The 20834-nt window shown below is 37.5% G+C and overlaps 1 protein-coding gene across 2 annotated transcripts in view; it reads right to left on the bottom strand.

Moving 5' to 3' along the window:
* ERAP2 (endoplasmic reticulum aminopeptidase 2) overlaps positions 1–20834 on the bottom strand; it is a 59950-nt gene that overhangs the window by 9210 nt on the left and 29906 nt on the right. The window contains exons 12-19 of one of the 2 annotated variants that reach the window (XM_001095247.5): positions 20530–20609; positions 19326–19509; positions 13768–13924; positions 13120–13304; positions 10451–10612; positions 9791–9931; positions 7455–7536; positions 3398–5775 (exon numbers count right to left, since the gene is read on the bottom strand). In XM_001095247.5, the coding sequence (XP_001095247.3) occupies positions 5632–5775; positions 7455–7536; positions 9791–9931; positions 10451–10612; positions 13120–13304; positions 13768–13924; positions 19326–19509; positions 20530–20609 (1135 nt within the window). In that variant the 3' untranslated portion in view covers positions 3398–5631. Of the gene's footprint in view, positions 1–3397; positions 5776–7454; positions 7537–9790; positions 9932–10450; positions 10613–13119; positions 13305–13767; positions 13925–19325; positions 19510–20529; positions 20610–20834 lie in introns of those variants that run through there. The other variant, XM_015140480.3, reaches the window with a different exon arrangement.

The raw sequence follows: 20834 nt of genomic DNA, 5'->3' as shown, positions 1-20834 counted from the left end.
ATTAAAAAATGAAAATTAGCCAGCCATGGTGGTGCACATCTTCAGTCACAACTATGTGGGAAGCTGAAGCAGGAGGAACACCTGAACCCAGAAATTCAAAGTTACAGTGAGCTATGATCATGACACTCCAGCCTGGGCAACAGAGCAAGAACTTGTCTCAAAAAAAAAAAAAAAATCCAAATACTTAGGCTTCCCAGAGGCACAGTTGTTTGAAACCAGAAGAATAATATGCTTGTCCTACCTGATAATGGCTTCTCTGTAAGATAGAAGTTATGTGCTTTGATTGGTAGCATCATAACTTTTATCTACAGATAAGGCACAACTTTGAACAAGAATAAACAAATACAAATCTTTAAATGTTATGCAGCCTCTTTCATTAACTAACAACTTATTCACTGTTGCTTGAGTAACTCTAATTTAGTCTCTGAGTGTGAGTCAAGTTAACTCACCCAGACAGAGGGTCTGACAACTGTGGGCTCTGTCTGGTTCACATAGATTGTGCACAATTGTTTCAAACCAGGTCTTTCCTTTGATTCCTATTAGCTGAAGTCTCTCTACCTGTTTGCCCCCAACCAGCTAGAAAGCCCTGTTTGTCCTTCTAAGACTCCTGCTTTTAGTCTTTGGCTCTACATCTGAAGATATGAATAGAAAGAAAATAAAATTATATGCCAGCAGTCTTATGCCACAGAGACAACTGTTTCCCTTTTAGAAAAAGTGCCCCAAGGCCCATCCTGGCCTTTTTCCATTTCTAAGTTTTAAAACTCAAAAAACTCTCTATCCTTTTCCCAACTCCAACTCAAAATATTAGAGACGAGTTAGAATTTCCAAATTCAATTTACTAGAAAACAGTTTTTAAAGCAGAATACAGTTTTAAAACTGAGAAAAAATGTCCTTTGTATCTTTTCAGTCTTTTCATAGACAATTTATTCTGGCTAACTTAAAATGAGGTTTGTAATTTTAACCGTGGTATTCTTTGGATGACTAGACGGACATACCAGGTGGTATTACTATGAGAATTCCTTATGGAGGAATGAACCTGAAATATAGTATTGAAAGAAAGAAATATGACATAATTCAACAGAAGAAGGCATGAATTTTGAAGTGTGGGAAATCATGTGTGTAAATAACTAAAGATAAGAATTACTGAGTCATGTACTGAGAATAGAAAACCAGTTTCCTGACCTTCTCTGTCCGCATAGTAGAGGATTAGGACATCTGGAAGAAGGAAGAATACATTTGTAAAAGATCTTGAATTTATGGTTGGGAAGGAAAGATTATAGAAACAAGTATGAAATAAAATGTTTTTTCTACCTTGTTTGTTAGTTAAGTGTGCATTTCTCAGACTTTCTAAAGATTTCTCACTATGAATACTAAACATTTTCCTGATTTAAATCCTGAACAAATGATCTGTTTACACTGCCAGCTTTCTAAGTTTGATGCAGACTTAGGTATTTGTACATTAGAAAATAAATTATTGTGGTTTTTGGGAATATGCTAGAATAGGTACCTTAACTGACCTTCCTGCTAAAAATAACTAAAAATGTAGAATAAAATTATTTTAATGCATTGATGACCTGGAAAGTTAGTAAGGAATACTCTTGGATCAGAAACTAAGTGAAGGCAGGAATCCCAAGGGGTAAGCTGAAGGCTGAGGCCAACTTTCACCTTGAGAGCATCTGAAGCTTCCATTTTTATGCCTTTGAGAGTGCTGGGGACAGATAACAAAGCCCAGGGCCTGCCCAAGTTGGGGAGCATAATAAAAAACAAAATTCAGGTACAGTCTCCTTGCAAAAGACTCATCTAAAACTAAAGGATACAGAAAGATATCAGGGGAAGTGGTACCTAAAATATTACTAGAGATCAGAGATTAACATCTGGTACTGACAACTACAGAATGTATGAATAAGAAGAAAGTGAATTAACATCCTTTTAAGGAAACTACCCAGCACAGACTATTAAAATAGAGGATTATATGAAATACACATATGCTTTGACCTAGTAAAGCCACTTCTTTCATGACCCTTTTTAGACTTTCTTCCTTATGATTTGAAGACCTGGCTTTGATGAGATTAAGATACCAGGAAGCAGACAAGCAAATGCGTGATTGGTTTAAAGTTTGTAAATGTAAAAGTTGTAAACCACTATAGGTTGAAATTTTAAAAATAGTGATACATGGTTACATGGATGAGAGAAGGTCAATAAAGAATATAAGTGAAGGAAAAGTAGCAGAGTAAAAATGTGGCCATTTTGAGCAGGCTTATGTTTGGTAGACATTAGTGTTCAGGTGGAAAACTAGTTCCCATGACTATTTGGAGGCTTGCCTTATGGCTGGGGGTGGAATAAAACACAAAACAAAAAAATTTACAAATAGAACCTCAAATGGGCTCAATGTCATAGCAAGGAATGAAGTGCAGAAGCATGTACTGATACAGGACAAGAAAATCCTTACCATGGCAGTTAGACTCTTTTTTTTTTTCTTATGACAGGGTCTAGCTCTGTCACCTAGGCTGGAGTGCAGTGGCATGATCTTGGCTCACTGCAACCTTCGCCTCCCAGGATCAAGTGATCCTCTCACCTCAGCCTCCCCTGTACCTTGGACTACAGGTGTGTGCCACAATGCTAGGCTGATTTTTGTATTTTTTGTGGAAACAGGACTTCGCCATGTTGCCCAGGCTGGTCTTGAACTCCTGGGTTCGAGTAATCCACCCTACTCGGCTTCCCAAAGTGTTGGGAGTGCCTGCATGAGCCACTGTGCTTGGCTAGTTAGACTCTTGAGGGTCAAAGTGTCCACTCTCCCCCACACAAAGCCAGTGGTTCTGGGCTTTCGTAATCTGAAAGATTTCTCATTATGAGTGGGTTACTGGAACCACATAATTCTCACTGGGCCTTGTGAAGAATGGGGGAGGCCCAGAGAAATTGTATCTGCTCACCCCATCATATATTCATGATCTTATATATAACTTTTTCACATCTGATTCATTCAGAGAATCAGGCCGGGCGCGGTGGCTCACGCCTGTAATCCCAGCACTTTGGGAGGCCGAGACGGGCGGATCACGAGGTCAGGAGATCGAGACCATCTTGGCTAACGCGGTGAGACCCCGTCTCTACTAAAAAATACAAAAAACTAGCCGGGCGAGGTGGCGGGCGCCTGTAGTCCCAGCTACTCCGGAGGCTGAGGCAGGAGAATGGCGGGAACCCGGGAGGCGGAGCTTGCAGTGAGCCGAGATCCGGCCACTGCACTCCAGCCTGGGCGACAAAGCCAGACTCCGTCTCAAAAAAAAAAAAAAAAAAAAGAAAGAAAGAAAATAAAAGTAACTTAACCAAGTCTGAAGTTGGTGTCAGTGGCCTGGCATCTACCATAAGGTTTTTGAAATACTACACTAATAAGTACAATACATTTATTTTTAAAAGTCTATTTATTCATCAAAACAGTATTGGCACAGTAATTCTCATATTATCATCAAATAATAAAATTGCTACTTTCAGTACTCAATTCTTTAGAATCCTAGAAATTGCAAATGCATTCAATATAACAATATTGTAAATAACAAAACAAAAGAAAGAACTCTGCATATTTATGGAAACATTGTTGATAGTGCAGTTCTACTGAAACTCATACACATTTTACTATTTAATTTACATATGGTCTTGTTGAAAAAACCAGTATGTTTTACTTTTTCAATTTCCTTAAGCTAAAATACATGTAATTCTAAAGGATATCACTTAGGTGTTATAAAAACCAAGGTAAGTCCACCACCAACTCAAAGTTAGAGTCAAAGATACGTCACAGTTTCCATGAAATGATCTGAAAACAAATTTAACAAAAAAATGTGTAATGTATTGGGGCACGTCCATGGCCACCCAAACTGTATGCTATGTCTGACTGTGGCATCAAAGAAAGGTATATGGAATTATAATTGACCTTCATGATATTGCTCCAAAGTGGATTGAATAACACTTTCCCCTCTTGACCCAACATCCCCAGTTTTCCTTAATCATGCAAACATCAGTCATTTACGTATTGTTTTGAGTCTTTCTAAAACTTATCTGTATTTTCATACTGTCTCATATATAGGATCACAAATTAAGTTTACTATCTGTATGTAGAGTGATCTTTTCTTTCTTTATTCCAAACTACCTTATTCAAATAATTAAGGGAAGCATTTAGCAGGACATTTCAGAGAGCAAGAGGTGCCCTTAAAAGAAGGAGGTGGGGAGTTTCCTTAAAATATGAAGAAATGCTAAGCTGAGTTATAAAATATGGTGATGCATTTAAATATTTACATTCAATTATGATTTAACCCAAAATATACAATGCAATCTAATTCTGCAAATTTCAAAAGATTTATTAAAAATGCAATGGTGTATGAATTATATTCCTTTCTCTCTTGTACCTCTGTGAGGGCAGATTCAACTTCATTTGGAATGATCTCAAAAATCTACCCTTGAGATTCTTCATGAATGTAAGGCTTAAACCAAATGGTGTGAATTATATTCCTTTTCCTCTTGTATCTCTGTGAGGGCAGATTCATTCATTTGACTGTTCATTCATTTGACCAGAGACCATTCATTTAGAATGGTCTCAAAAATCTACCCTTGAGGTTCTTCATGAATGTAAGACTTAAACCAAATGGTATGAATTATATTCCTTTCCCGCTTGTATCTCTGTAAGGCAGATTCATTCATTTGACCAGAGACCATTTATTTGGAATGGTCTCAAAAATCTACCCTTGAGATTCTTCATGAATGTAAGACTTAACCCAAAAGGCCTTCCTAGCCTTCTTGATAAACCCTGACATCTAGTTTCTGATAATCGGAGATGTGGTGACAAAGTCTCTGGTTTCCTGATCCTTGCCTTTCATAGTTTGTATCTTTTATGCATTGGCTAATTTTTCTTGGACGTAAAACTGGTTGGGCAAACTATAGAATACCAGGTTAAAAAAGCAAGGTTAAAAAAAATTGAAGAAGCTAAATAGTGGCATAGCGTGAAGCAATGAAGAAAGTCGCTTGAGGCTAAATAATTACAGCTATATCTATATATCTACATCTGTATCTCCACATATATCCATTATTCGGGAAGTTTACTTTTAAATAGGATACTGAACTGGCCTTCCACCACCACTCCATCATCATGCATCTTTTGGCTGGATATGATAGCTGAAAGCAGGCAACTGCACTGTCTGATTTCTTGAAACTTCTTGTTGGTTAGACAAAATATCCAGAGCTCTCGACTTGAGCTTTGCTGGTGTTACCCTGTGTAACTTCATGCAGGTAGTCATGTCTGATGTACTTTTTCTTTTCTTTTCTTTTTCTTTTTTTTTTTTTTTTTGTTGAGACAGAGTCTGGCTCAGTCGCCCAGGCTGGAGTGCAGTGGCGCAATCTCGACTCACTGCAAGCTCCGCCTCCTGGGTTCACGCCATTCTTCTGCCTCAGCCTCCCAAGTAGCTGGGACTACAGGCGCCCGCCACCACGCCCGGCTAATTTTTTGTATTTTTAGTAGAGATGGGGTTTCACCATATTAGCCAGGATGGTCTCGATCTCCTGACGGCGTGATCCGCCCGCCTGGGTCTCCCAAAGTGCTGGGATTACAGGCGTGAGCCACCGCGCCCGGCCTATTTTTCTATTGACCATTTAAGTATTAACCAGTAGCCACATCCTCAGAGTGGGAAGATTCTTCTCCAGCCATTTTATATTTTTGGTTATCGTTTCCAGAACAATTTGAAAAATACCCAGATGTGATCCTTGAGCCTCAAGAGATTCAAAAAATAGTTTCACCTGTAAAATATTGAAGAAACAAAATTACTGCCAGTTCATAAAACACTTTGTCTGGGCCGTGTGTGGTGGTTCACACCTGTAATCCCAGCACTTTAGGAGGCCAAGGCAGGCAGATCAATTGAGCTCAGGAGTTCAGTACCAGCCTAGGCAACATGCCAAAACCTCTGACTCTACAAAAAATAACAACAACAACAACAACAACGACAACAAAATTAGCCGGACATGATGTCCCAGCTACTTGGGAGGCTGAGGCAGGAGGATTGCTTGAACCCAGCAGGTGGAGGTTACTGTGAGCCAAGATGGCATGCCATTGCACTCCAGCCTGGCTGACAGAGTGAGGCAGTTTCAAAAACAAAGAAACAATAAAACCACTTTGTCTTCCAACAATTTTCAAAAGAGCTTGCAAATTATATACACACAGGTATAGGCATTTCTCTGTCAACCTCTAAAAGATTATTTTCTACTTTTCTGCATAATTATTCACTTTATTTTCAAACAATAGGTAAAGTAAGACAAAAATTATAAATCCTCATCTTACAAGTGACCACGATGTGACTAAAGAAGTTAAATGATTTACCCAAGTCATAGAGTAAATGGTGAGCTGGGATTTAAGTTCTGGAATTCTGAATTTGCCTAAAGGGTAAATAAATTCAAGATTTATTGTGAAAAAAAGATGCAGACTATAATGCTTTAAAAAAAAAAAAAAAAAGACTGGGCGCGGTGGCTCAGGCCTGTAATCCCAGCACTTTGGGAGGCCGAGGTGGGTGGATTACGAGGTCAGGAGATGGAGACCATCGTGGCTAACACAGTGAAACCCCGTCCCTATTAAAAGAAAATACAAAAAAAAAATTAGCCGGCCATGGTGGCGGGCGCCTGTAGTCCCAGCTACTCAGGAGGCTGAAGGAGGAGAATGGCGTCAACCTGGGAGGCGGAGCTTGCAGTGAGCCGAGATCATGCCACTGCAGTCCAGCCTGGGCGACAGAGCGAGACACTGTCAAGAAAAAAAAAAAAAAAAAAGGACAACTGGAATTACCAACAATAGTTTTGTTAATAAGATCATTAAGTAGGCTTCCAAACTTTAATATAATCACTCTTGCATCATAATACAATATGAAAGAAATAATACAAAAGGGTTCACCTCTCAAGTCTATTTTCATTTTGAATGCTACGAATATATGCATTTTAAGTATTTTAAGAGTCAGGGTTTTGTTGTTGTTGTTGTTTTGTTGTTTTGTTGAGATGCAGCCTGGCTCTGTCACCCAGGCTGGAGTGCAGTGATGTGATCTCAGCTCACTGGAACCTCTACCTCCTGGGTCCAAGTGATTCTTCTGTCTCAGCCTCCCAAGTAGCTGGGACTACAGGTGCGCACCACCACATTTGGCTAATTTTTGTATTTTTAGTAGAGACAGGGTTTCACCATATTGGTCAGGCTGGTCTCGAACTCCTGACCTCATGGTCTGCCTGCCTTGGCCTCCCAAAGTGCTGGGATTACAGGTGTGAGCCCGGTCAAGTGTCAGGTTTTAATCCTGTCCCTTCCATTTACTTGCTATATGGCATTGGACAAACAACTTTTTAAAAAAATAAAATGAGAACTTCAAATCAGATTATATCTAAGTTTACTTTCAGTTCTACAGTTTGAACATGTTTTTTGAAATTGTTAACAATAGAAAGTCACAAACCTCTTGCAACTTATCCTTGGAAGAAAAGTGAGATGTTGTGCCAGAGATGATGATTCTTATGGCAAATGAGCCCAAGTCAAATCTGAAAATAAAAAGAAACACCATAGAAAGTCATAGAAATACTGACCTTATGTTTATTATATCCTGTATTATATTTTTAATGTATATTAATAACTATGCGATAAGCTTGTGTATTACAATAGATACTGTTAATTACCATAATAACATTCATCCAGTACAATTCTAAAGCTGTGAAACTTATCAAATTTTACTCTAAAATGAAAGGTAGATACTGCTTCTTTGGGTAATATGGTTATTCAGCAATGTTTATGTTTAATTTTATGTTTCTGTTTAAAGCAGTGTTCCCTACTTTTTTTTTTTTCACTGCATACTCCTGTCAGTAAAGATTTTTTGAGCAAGAACTTCTCAATATACATATTTTTATTTATAAATTATATGGGCTGGGTGTGGTGGCTCACACCTGTAATCCCAGCATTTGGGAGGCTGAGGCGGGTGGATCACCTGATGTCAGGAGTTCGAGACCTGCTTGACCAACATGGAGAAACCCCATCTCTACTAAAATACAAAAAAATTAGCTGGGCGTGGTGGCACATGCCTGTAATCCCAGCTACTTGGGAGGCTGAGGCAGGAGAATCGCTTGAACCCAGGAGGCAGAGGTTGCAGTGAGCCAAGATCGTGCCATTGCACTCCAGCCTGGGCAACAAGAGTGAAACTTCATCTCAAAAATAATTAATTAATTTAAAAAATTATATGCATACGTTAAGGAATGATAAAATTAAAAGCATGAGATAAATAATGTAAATAATATATTTATTAAACTTTTTACACTATATATCATTTATGTTTATAAATTTATAACACTATACAATTTAAAATTAGGTAAGAAATAATAGACACTCTAATGTATTGAACTTCTTGCACACTTTCTCATCCCATTTTGGATACCACTGTGTTTAAACATTGTGTTTAGTGGGGCAATGTTACTTGGTTGAACTCTCATTAATGGACACAGAATGCATCCTTCAACCTGATGTTTTATATATGGAAAACTTGTACTACGGGTCAAAGTGATTCATGCTGATAAAGCAGAGCACAGTTACAGCTCAGAAAAAATATGGTTCCAAGTCTGGGCTCTGCACATGGTTGGGCAGGGACATCATTTCCTATTTAAAATGAAATCCACAGCATTGTAGAAAAAGTCTGATCATTTCAGGAGGAAAATGACAATCATGCAAACAGACAAATCAATGGCTCAAGTAGAGTTTTAAAGGAAACATACACACACATACATATTAAAACAATTTCTATTTGGTCTCATGTGGCTGTCAACTCCTTGAGCATTTGGGAGAGAAGTGGAAATGTGCTTTTTGCTTATGCAAAGCTGTCTGAGGACTCTAAACCTTCCATGGCTATGACATGAAAGAGAAGGAACTAGGAATTAATGGCATCAGGGATGCTAACTCACCCCGACATAAACGAAGCAAATCATATCTGATTCAACATATTTCCATATAAGTCATAAATGACATTTTAAATTTGGATGGAGGATGGCTGAATGCCTTACAGGGTTTTGTGATGTGTGTGTGTGTGTGTGTGTGTGTGTGTGTGTGTGTGTGAGAGAGAGAGAGAGAGAGAGAGAGAGAGAGAAAGCAATGCTGTCTTATACATTCCATTCCAACAAAATCTAATCGTTATTGGTTATTTCTGAGGGATATTTTAGACCCAGGAACATATTGAAATGAGCTCCAGTTCTCCCCAAAGTTGAAACCACAGAAAAGACTCAGAACCAAAACAATTTGGAGGGAGGGCTCCCCAAACACTCCTGACTGGGTTTCTTTCACCTGAACCAAGGTCTCCACTGTGCCACCTCCACAGGGGCTCTCGGGGTGAGGAGTAGTTCTTACCAAAATTCCTGAGGTTTTCCCCCAGTACAAAACTGTATTAACAAACGAGGCCACATATGTGTGATGCACTATACAAGGCATCTTGGGATTCTTCTGGGCTGAGGAGACAGCCAAGAAGGAATGGTGGGAGGGGGCTGATGACTGCATTTAATTTAACTCAGACTTGCTCCCAGTGCTTTCTTGCCTGTACTGAATGAGAGAAGGCTGTTTCCCATTCCCTTATTCTCACGTCTCTCCCTTACCCCTGGATAGGATAATTTGGGCTAGGGAGTTTCAAAGTTGACTCCACTGAACTATTTAGATACAAATGGTATCATTTATATACTTTGAGAAACATTCGATTCCATTTGGCTTGAGGCAACTGAGACATCTGCATGGAAGAACACACATTAGATATAAACGAATACCAACTTTTTCAGAAGATGGGTCCAATTTTCTCTTACAAAATCCCACGCTAGTTGCTGCCCCTTTGGACGTCTGGCAATTGCATGAAGGAGAGCTGCCAAGTCCTGTGTCTTGATAACCTTTCCCTCCATTCCTAGTTCAAGTAACCTGAAGAAAGAAAAATAATTTGTTTCTAAATAGTAGTTATTTTGTACATGGACATTAACTTAAGTTACCAATATATTAAAGGAATAGAACAGAAAGAGGGATGATAAAAGTATAATTACCAATTTTTTAATGTTCCAATTAAACTTTTACCTTTTTTAGAAATAATTTTTATTTTGTTCCTAGCAAAAACGTTTACTTATTATTTCAAAGAACTTTGATTAGCATCGTTTATACATCTTATATACAAGAGTGTACTTTTACAACAATAACTTTCCTTCAAGGTTCTGAAGATAAAATATAACCACTTGTCTAGTATCAATCATATGATTAATAACTAGGGAATACCTATTTTCACTATTTGCATTTTGTCAATATATTCTTTTCTGAAAGCAAAGTTAAAGCCATACACATTCTGATTCAATTATCTTATGCCTTTAAAACTGGTGGCTGAAGTTTTAGTGACTTCATTGAATTTGTGTCAGTTTACTTATAACCATTTAGTTAAATTATTGAACTTACTTCTGTAACTTTTCCTGATGCTTGCTCGTTGACAAAGCATACAGAATTTTGTTTTTTTCAGCACTTGACATTGACAGTTCATATAGCTCTAAAAGGTAATTCCATCCTGTTGTCGTCTGAGCACCCACAGAATACACAATCTTTAAAACATCTGTTGGTATACTGTAATATCAAGCACAAAAATGAAGAAAAAGTTTTATGAAAGAAAAACTCTTTTTTCTTATGACAATTTTAAGTCCCATAACAGAATAATCTCTGAATTGTTTTCAGTACTCAATGTATTAAATCTTTTTCTCTGCCAAACTCTGCCAAACTCTATTTTCACTCTGTGGTGAAAATAGAAAGTTGATGTAGTCAACAAATATAAAAGCTTTCTGAAATACAAAACTACTGGTTTATATAAATTCTATTATGTAGTAAGCACTATTCGTGCTATAAGAATTTTTTTAAAAGATGATTACTTGATGCTTTTTCATCACCAAGTTGAGGGCATTTTTTTCTTTTCTTTTTCTTTTTTCTTTTTTTTGAAACGGGGTCTTACTCTGTTGTTCAGGTTGGAGTGCAGTGGCGTGATCATGGCTCCCTGTAGCCTCAGCCTCCTGCACAATCCTCTTGCCTCAGCCTCCTGAACAGCTGAGATTATAGGCACATAGTACCATACCTGGCTAATTTTTAAATTTTTTTGTAGAGACGGGCTCTCACTGTGTTGACGAGGCTGGTCTCGAATTCCTGGGCTCAAGTGATCTTCTCACCCCTTGGCCTTACAGGCATGAGCCACTGCACTTGGCCTAGTTGAGAGCATTTTCTGAGGCCTGTCCAGGAGTCATCTGACTCTCTAGGCCTAGAGAATCTTAATTTAGTACAAGTCATTAGTGTCTAGTTATTTTGTAATTTTTTAAAACTGATAAGATGCAGTGACATGATTTTCTGTCCTTCTACAAAAGACACCACTATTTTGATTTTTATTATCTTGAGGACATTAACCAGGTTTTATTCTAAATGGGCATATGACTTTTTAATCCCAAATGTCAATGGATCAACAAGAACTGTTATCGATGTCTCAGAAAAAACATAACACAGAGCATTGAGGAGGGAGCTAGAAACTTGGATTTGTGAAGCCAGAAACTTGCATTTGTCATGAAGTGACCATGTAGTAGAGATTGTACTAGCCTCCATACATCTTATTTAACTGTCAAAAGCTACCCTCTGAGATAGCTATTATCCTGATTTTTTTAAAGTGGAAATAAATCTCAGAAAAGTTAAGTAACTTGCACAAGATGACATAGTTTGCGATTTTGCAGATGGGATTTAAACCTATGATTCTAATACTTGTGCTACTTCCGCTATACTATATGTACTTAAATACTCCAAGTGACATTGAATAATATAATGAAGATCAAATAATTAAATTTTAATACATATTGTTTTCACTTTAGTGTATTTTGCTGAACAAATTTATAACAGTTGGTAACAAACACACTTTAAGCTTCTTGAAGGTAGGCCGCATGGTTGTTTTGTTCACCACTTTATCCTTAGCTCCTACAGCAATACCTGGCTGGCATAAAGGAAATGTGCAACTAGTTACATTTCAAATCCACAAATGAATGAAGTAATCAATTCATCTATGTAAAGAAATTCTTCATTAAAAGTCACACTAGCAATCTTGGAGTTTAGAAAAAACCAACAATATTTAATTACATATTTTTGTTTATGAGCATAAGTAAGTTTACCTAGAATATTTTCATAGGTATATTCAACATGTTGAACATTTATATCTACTGTAGGTGGGTTACTGCAGGTTAAGATTATCCTTCTTATAACCAGCATAAAGATGAAATAACAGTATTCTATTTTGTATAGGGCAGCAGGATGTTTACATTTTAGCTTCACTCATACAACCCATTCAAACAGAAACAAAAAGAAGAGAATAATAGATTTAAAATGTTTTTTTTAAGGTTTTTTTTTTTTTTTTTTTTTTGGTAAAACAGATTTTAGGCTTGAATCCCAACAAGTAAAAAAGTCCAAAAAGAAGAAAACTTGAATTACTTTTTTAAAAGGAAGAATTCAAGAAAGGATTTCAAAAAGCTCACTGAGATTTAGTTATAGCGAGAGAAGTTATGATAGCATGTTATAACAATTTGGCACAGGAAATTTTTTTTTTTTTTTGAGACAGAGCCTTTCTGTGTTGCCCAGACTGGAGTGCAGTGAAGTGATCTCGGCTCACAGCAACCTCTGCTTCCCAGGTTCAAGCAATTCTCCCACCTCAGCGTCCCAGGTAGCTGCGATTACAAGCGTGCACCACCATACTTGGCTAATTTTTGCATTTTTAGTACAGACAGGGTTTCACTATGTTGGCCAGGTTGGTCTTGAACTCCTGACCTCAGTGATTCACCCTCCTCGGCCTCTCAAAGTGCTGGGATTATAGGCATGGGCCACTGCACCCTGCCAGCACAGGAATAATGGACACCATTACATTTCATGGTAGAGATTGTACTAGTCTCCATACATAGCACTTACAGTGTGAGAGCATGAAACAGGGTTTGTAATTCCCAGCATGTTTTTTTTTTTTCTATCCTCACTAAAAGGTTTTAGATCTAATGTCTTGCTTGATCAAAGACTTTTACATCAAAGAGAAAAGAACAAAGAGTAGGACAGAAGTCTATATCTACTTTAATTTTCCACTGGATTCCATCCACTGAGAGAAGAGTTCAGCAGCTTTCTGGATGCAAGGAGCATGGTTCAGGTCACAGGCCAGCTTCAAGAGAGCCGAGCGGAGCATCCTGTCCCAGACTGAGCCCTCGTCACTCCAGCTTTGCCTGTCAATCACTGGCTTAAAATACTGAAGAAGGTAACGCTGTAGAAAATATGAGATGGTTAACAGAGAGGCTAAATTTAGTCCTTAACACAGCTCTTGCCCATCTAAAGGGCTCAACTCTAAACTTTCTGCATATTTCCCAATCTTTCCCCAAACAGTGTATCTTTGTATTTCTCTTATCTTTTTCTGGCTCCTACCCACCACACTTAGGAAACAGTTTTTGCATTTAAACATGGTTTAATTTCCTATCTGAAAGGGGAATATCAATGGCTATAAAATAAAATCACCTTTAGTAGAGATGCTTTGCACGTGATCCTGGTTATCTAGCTCTTAGGATTGGCAATGATAAAGAACGAGGGTCATTGACCATTAAATGCTATCAGTCAGTCTCCTGAGCTGCTCCAGATTTAACCTCAAGGACTTCAGACAAAACAAACTGAGCCTCACTGATACTCCAGACACCGTGTATTTACTTAATACATTTTCTAAAAGCAACACAAACCTTGAGGTTTTCAGAGATATCTGAAATATTCCTTCTGTCCATCATGTGGTAAAACAATTCCAAGTAACTCAGACCTTTGAGAAGTGCGGGGCTGCTTGTTTCATGTTGGAGGTAGTGAGTCATGTCAAGAGCTTTGTCTAGGGTCAGTCTCCCTGCACTGAGGTATAAAAAAAATGGTGGTTTGTGTGTATCTTATAGTTTTTAATATTTTTAACATTAAAACAAATATGAAATAGAGAACATAACAGAAGTAGGTCATTATAGGTGGACCATTCCGTTTAAATCTTAGCTCTGCCACTGACTAGCTGGGTAATCTTGGACAAATTACCGAACCTCTCTGGACCTATTGCCTTTGTACAATGGGGATAATAATACTATCTTCGTCATAAATTTGTTGTGAGGATTAATGAGCTAATATTTTAAAATGCATTTAGAATAGTGTCTACCACATAGCAAAAGGTTAATAAATGAAATAAATATTAGCCAATATTAACATTTTAGTACCAAATAATATCAAACTTTTTACATATGATATCATTCTCTAATTGCTTCATGTGTGGGTTTGACTTGTTTCTCCAAGTACATTGGAGACTTTGAGGACAGGTGCCGTGTCTTGTTTTTCTTTGATGTTTGTCCTTAATCCTACCAGAGAAGTGATAATCATTGTGAATAGGGCAAAAGAAGTATTTTCACTTTTTAGATTCTAAAGTTACATGCCTTCTCTATGTTTTCTTTTAATGAGAAGAATAAACAACATGTTTATTATTCTAAGTACCAAAATGCTGGCGCATCTTCTGTAGAGGTAACAAACCATCATAACCTCACTGTTGGAAAGTGCTTCTCACGTGTGTTTCTGGGAGGCTATGTGCACACACAGGGTCTATAAGCCATTCTTGTGAGCACCTAACTCCCAGACTAACACAATCATGTAATGTGGAAACTGATTCCAGAACAAAGGATATCTTTCCGAGCTAATCATTAACATAATGCTCTACCTTCGCTGGGCTTATAAATTTTTTAAATTCCTGTCTAAAAAGAGGGAAAAGAGACCAGAAGGAAATGAAAAAGAACCAACCTTTGTTGTCCCTTTAATCTTCTCAATCATGATGACTTACTGCTTTAAAATAGACTTATGGAAATTTTTTTCAAAAATTTCGCCTGAAGACAGAAGGCTGGACCATATACTCCATGATTCTGTGGTCTGCCGTATTTTTTTTTTTTTTTTTTTTTTTTGGAGACAGAGTTTTGCTCTTGTCACCCAGGCTGCAGTGCAACGGCATAATCTCAGCTCACTGCAACCTCTGCCTCCTGAGTTCAAGCGATTTTCCTGCCTCAGCCTCCCGAGTAGCTGGGATTACAGCCATGTGCCACCATGCCTGGCTGATTTGTAATTATTAGTAGAGATGGGGTTTCACCATGTTGGCCAGGCTGGTCTTGAACTCCTGCCCTCAGGTGATCCACCCGCCTCAGCCTCCCAAAGTGCTGGGATTACAGTGCTAAGCCAACCCCGCCCAGCTAGTCTGCAGTATTTAAAAAAAAAAAAAATCCACAAAATGTTACTACTCCTTCCCACCTGTGTGAGTAGCACAATACCTGGCACAGTTGATACCTTAGCATCAGAAATAGGCGGAAATGATATTCCAGGGCCATGAGTTTAAAAAGAATATTTGACATATTAAAACTACTTTACATTAAGCCAGTTTTTCTTTTCAGCCCAGCCTAATTGATTTCTTACTAAAATCAATGCTATTATTAAAAATACTTACTTTTATAGTTGCCTATTTCTTTTAATTTTAATATTTATTCATAAGCGACTCCTTCTCTTTTTATATAGTTACTAAATTGGTTAATAAAAAAATCTAAGTCCTCATTACTCACCGTATGCTTCAAAAAATGCATAGAATATTTTCTGAATGTTTGTTTAGCTTAAAGAATAAAAATAGATAAACATAAACTTTAGCCCAACAGTAAAAATCTATACCTACTTACTTGTATATAATTTCAGCTAGATTGTACCTTTGAGAAATAACATCATAGTCTTGACGCACCAATTTAGGCTTTTTTTTTGTTTGTTTGAAACGGAGTTTCGCTTCTGTTGCCCAGGCTGGAGTGCAATGGCACAATCTTGGCTCGCTGCAACCTCTGCCTCCTGGGTTCAAGCGATTCTCCTGCCTCAGCCTCCCAAGTAGCTGGGATTACAGGCGTCCACCACCATGCTTGGCTAATTTTTATGATTTTAGTAGAGATGGAGTTTCAACATGTTGGCCAGGCTGGTCTTGAATTCCTGACCTCAGGTGATCTGCCTGCCTCGGCCTCACAAAGTGCTGGGATTACAGGCGTCAGCCACCAAGCCCAATCTGGGGGTTTCTTTTTAAGGTGTGGGACTAAAAGAAACAAATATAACTTTTTCTATAGGCAAATTGAAGTTGTCATTTCAATTCCACTCAACTTATACAAGACCCATGTCTTTAAATTACATTTAAAATGTATGAAAACCTAACTAAAATAAATATCAACTCTTGCATCAAATTCTCTCTCCATGCTGGGTGCAGTTGCTCATACCTGTAATCCCAGCAATTGGGGAAGCTGAGGCAGGATGATTGCTTGAGCCCAGAAGTTTGAGACCAGCCTGGGCAACATAGGCAGACCCCATCTCTGTCAAAAAATTTAAAAATTGGTTGGGCGTGGTGGTGTGTGCCTGTAGTCCCAGGTACTCAGGAAGCTGAGGTGGGAGGATCACTTGAGCCCAGGATGTTGAGGCTGCAGTGAGCCATGATCACACCACTGCACTCCAGTCTGAGTAATAGAGCAAGACCCTCAAAAAAGGAAGGAGAAGGAGGAGGAGAAGGAGAAGGAGAAGGAGAAGGAGAAGGAGGGGAAGGAGAAGGAGGGGAAGGAAGGAGAAGGGAAAAAAAAAGGAGACAGTGTTGTGTCGTGGTTAGGAGAATGGCTCTGGAGCAAGCCCTTGGAAAACGATGTCTTGTCCATTAAGAACTAAATAGTATCACCTCTTGTAAAGATTGATTTACACTGGGTGTGGTGGCTCATGCCTGTAAACTCAGCAATTTCGGAGGCTGAGCAGGAGAAGTGCTTGAGGCCAGGAATTCAATATCAGCCTGAACAATATAGGGAGATCCTGTCACTACAAAAATAAATAAATAAATAAATAAATAAATTTAATTAAAAAGAAAAAATTCTGTCTCCAAACTAAATATGATCACTATTGTTTCCTTTAATTCTTTTTTTGTTTGTTTGTTTTTTGAGACAGAGTATCATTCGGTCACTCAGGCTGGAGTTCAGTGGCATGATCTTCTGGGTTCATACGATTCATGTGCCTCAGCCACCTGAGTAGCTGGGATTACAGGCGTACACCACCACACTGGGCTAATTTTTGTATTTTTAGTAGAGACGGGGTTTCACCATGTTGCCCAAGCTGGTCTCAAACTCCTGGCTTCAAGTGATCTGCCTACTTCAACCTCCTAAAATGCTGGGGTTACAGGTGTGAGCCACCATGCCAGGCCTCAATTCTTTAATAGAAGTTTCATAAAGCATGGAGGAAAGTGGTTTATAGTATTGAGAAAGAACATCAAGTAAAAATATTTTATTTATCTTTATCTATTATGAGAGCTTTAAATTGTTTTCTTATACAATTGCTCTTTGTTATAAAAGTAATATAAGTAAATATAAACAAATTACAGAACAACTGGAAATTAGACTCATAATGACAAAACAACCAGAAATTAGAGAAGACTCATAATTTCAATACCCTACACACTCACCAATAGCATTTTAAAATAATTCCTTCAGGTTTCTTTTTCCCCTTCGCACTTATTTTTTCATATGTAGTTGCAAACAAACATAATAATACACAAACTTACATTCTGCCTTTTTCCCAACTTCACATTATTTGAAATGTACTTTTCTATGTTGTCACCTCCTCTTCCTATTCATCTCATGACATTTCAAATAATTTGTATTAGATAATACTAATAATGTTAACAGCTGACATTTATTGAGTAAGTACTGTACTTACTGCTTTATCTTCATTACCTGCGCAATCCTCCAAACCCTGTATGTCGGATATTATTAGTAATAAAGTTTTAAAGCCTGGAAAATTTAGGCTTAAAAAGGTTAAAAAAAAAACTTGCCCAAGTTCAAAAAATTAGTAAGTGAAGGCATAGCACTTGAAATCTTCTGTTTTCATATAAAATTTGTATTCTTAACTTCATTAATCTGTTTACTTAGTGAAGAAAAGATGATTGGTTTTCCACCAATGCATCAATAACTGCACATTTCCTCCTGCTAAATTTAGACAATCTTAAGAGTATAGGCTAGAAACAGCAAAAAAGACTTCACAACTACCTAAAAGATTAATTTGCTGAGTTGTCAATATTCTCCATTTTTTTCCTAGTCTTGCATTGTTAATCTGTCTTCTCTTCAGTCTGCTCAGAGCTTCCTCCTTTGAGCAGCCAAGCCTCCTTCAGCTAGCAATAGCCTGCTTCTTAGCGCACCTTTCATGCATTCACTCCTATGTAGGATGGTGTTTTTCCTAATTTTGGCTTCCAATGAGCTGTGCCTCCAAGATGTTCCTGAGACCCATGGGACTGAGGATTAAGCCTCACTTTCTCTTTTCTTTCTAACTGAAGGATTCTAGTGTACCAAGAAACTTTGTTTCAGAGATGTCTTGCTGGTCACTGTCACTCAATTTGACCTAAACAAGCTTCCGAAAGAAAATTTTTTGCCACGTTGAGTAAAGTGAGTGCATCACAGTAATTCTCAGAATAGAGAAAGCTTACAATGCACAATATACTTCCTGGTCCTCAATTCCCTCCACCCATTGGTGATCTCGTGACCCAATTCATTCTACACATTATTCTGTTGATGATACATAGAAAAGGAAAGAAAACATTTTGTCCTTCCAGGAAAGTCTAGAGAGGAATAAATGCAAAGAGCCAATTATTACTTCATTCCCTACAAACTTCATACTAATTTCTCCAGTGTAAGTAATGATTAGATTTCATAACAACCCATTTAAAATTGTAAAGATTAAGCCTATATTTGTACTTTTTATTTAAGAGATTACACAGGTATTTGGTGTAGCAGCTACTATCATAAATACATTTTAAATGTGAGGTCAAAAGCTCAAATACTTAGAGAGTCCACACTAAGTGAATGAAACAGGCCATTTGGGATATTGGTGCTTGGGAGAAAGTAGGCCTGGCATAAAGGGAGTTTGGCCCACTGCACTCTCCTTTACAGCTATCCTGTGGCCCACAGGATAAAGACCCACAGTTGCCAGATATCATTTTTAAAAGATTCCAGGGGTCAGGATTTTTAGGTAAGGTTCTCCACATTTTAAAATATTGGATTACATTTATAAACACAGTGTGGGTCAAAATATGTTATTAGTGGGTAGCCTTTGGACTAGTGTTACTGTTTGAATTCCATTCAAATCCATATCAAATGAATGACCAATGCTGAACATTCAGTATTGAAGTCTAGCATATCTGGTTACGGATCAGTTATTTCCCATGAAGTCAGAGGAAATGTTGCCTTACCCAACTAGCTGAAACACATCATGAATCAGACCTATTCTGTCCTTAGGTCTGAGAAGTGTGTGGTTCTGATTCAGCTGTGTGATGAGTTGGTCCCATCCATGACCCTCATAGTGAACAATGTAGTAACCATTTGAGTCCACATTAAATTTCACCCAACTGGTCTTTTCAGGTAAATCCAGAGTATCTAAGAGGATAAAATTGGCATAGGCATTTTATTAGTAACATACTCATTCAGAACATCTCCACAACTGTTAGTTTTAATCCAATTACTTATAAATCAATGGGAAGATGAAGTTTGGGGAGAGTCATAATGATATTCATTTTCATAGTTCACTGGATGATTTCTTTTGGGAAGATGGTCTTATTAAATTAATAAATAAGTTGATTCATAGGAATAAGACTGCTGAATTTGTTCTAAAAAATTATCTATGCAGGTCTAAGAGGCATGCAAGGGCCCAGTGAGCCAGATAACTAGCATGATGGGAATTTGGCTTAATTTGATGATATCCTTGTCTCAAGGTTTAGTCACTAGTCATTGAAATATGTATGTGTAAATAGGTGATCCATTTGTTCATTTTAGTAAAAGAAGGACTCCAGGTTAAGCATGACTTTGTGATGGAAAACCTCTCAAATTGTATTAAAGTGTTTAGAGGAAAATTAAAATTATACTATGTATTTTTAATACGGCATATATTATACTAGAGAGTAAAATTACATTATAATATTCTCTCAACAACTTTGTGAGGTTTAGTCCTTATTCAACATAAGATGAAAAAATTGAAGCTCAGGATGAGTTTGTAAATTTTCTTAAGGTCACACATCTAGTAAGTGAGAGAGTGAGGATTTGAATCCAGAAGCAATCAATTTTAAAGTATATGCTTTTCTCCACTGAACATTTTTTGCCTCATCCATAACCTATAAAAATAGATTAGTGTGTATTATAAGACATAAGATGAATTTCTGTTATTTCTTGATGTAAATAATCTATCTCTAAATGATAAAAGCACGAGAGAACTTCCCACTGAATGAAAAATCCAGATTTTCTTTCTAAAAGAGTTATTTTAGTAACATATGGATAAATGAAAATTTCCCTCAAATATAAATCTTTTATTATTAGATTTACTTATTGTATCTTTCCTTCAAATAGCTCAACACATGTTTAATTTCAACATTGAAAGACCTGTTTGGCTAATTAGTTCATTACCTGTCTTTGATTTTAGAATGTGTCTGTGGATCACATTAGAGGAACTTGTGGAGTAGGTCAACGGGATATGCCACAGGTACCTATGACAGGGAGTAAAGACAATTACACACCAAAAGAATACTGCTGTGATTTTTCACATTGTCAGACTCGGACAGACTGTAAAAGGCACCTAAGTACCCATCATCCTTCATACCCACAGTGGTCCTATAAATTTTATAGGCTAAGACTAGCATATCCTTAAGTATGCAAAAAATTATTCCATGATAATTATAAAGCAGCAGCCATATCTACCTAGTTGAATTCTG

The sequence above is a fragment of the Macaca mulatta genome, chromosome 6 (genome assembly GCF_049350105.2).
Source record: "Macaca mulatta isolate MMU2019108-1 chromosome 6, T2T-MMU8v2.0, whole genome shotgun sequence".
NCBI lineage: Eukaryota > Metazoa > Chordata > Mammalia > Primates > Cercopithecidae > Macaca > Macaca mulatta.
The sequence above is the reverse complement of the archived record's forward strand: the minus strand, read 5'-3'. Positions and strand labels throughout refer to the sequence as shown.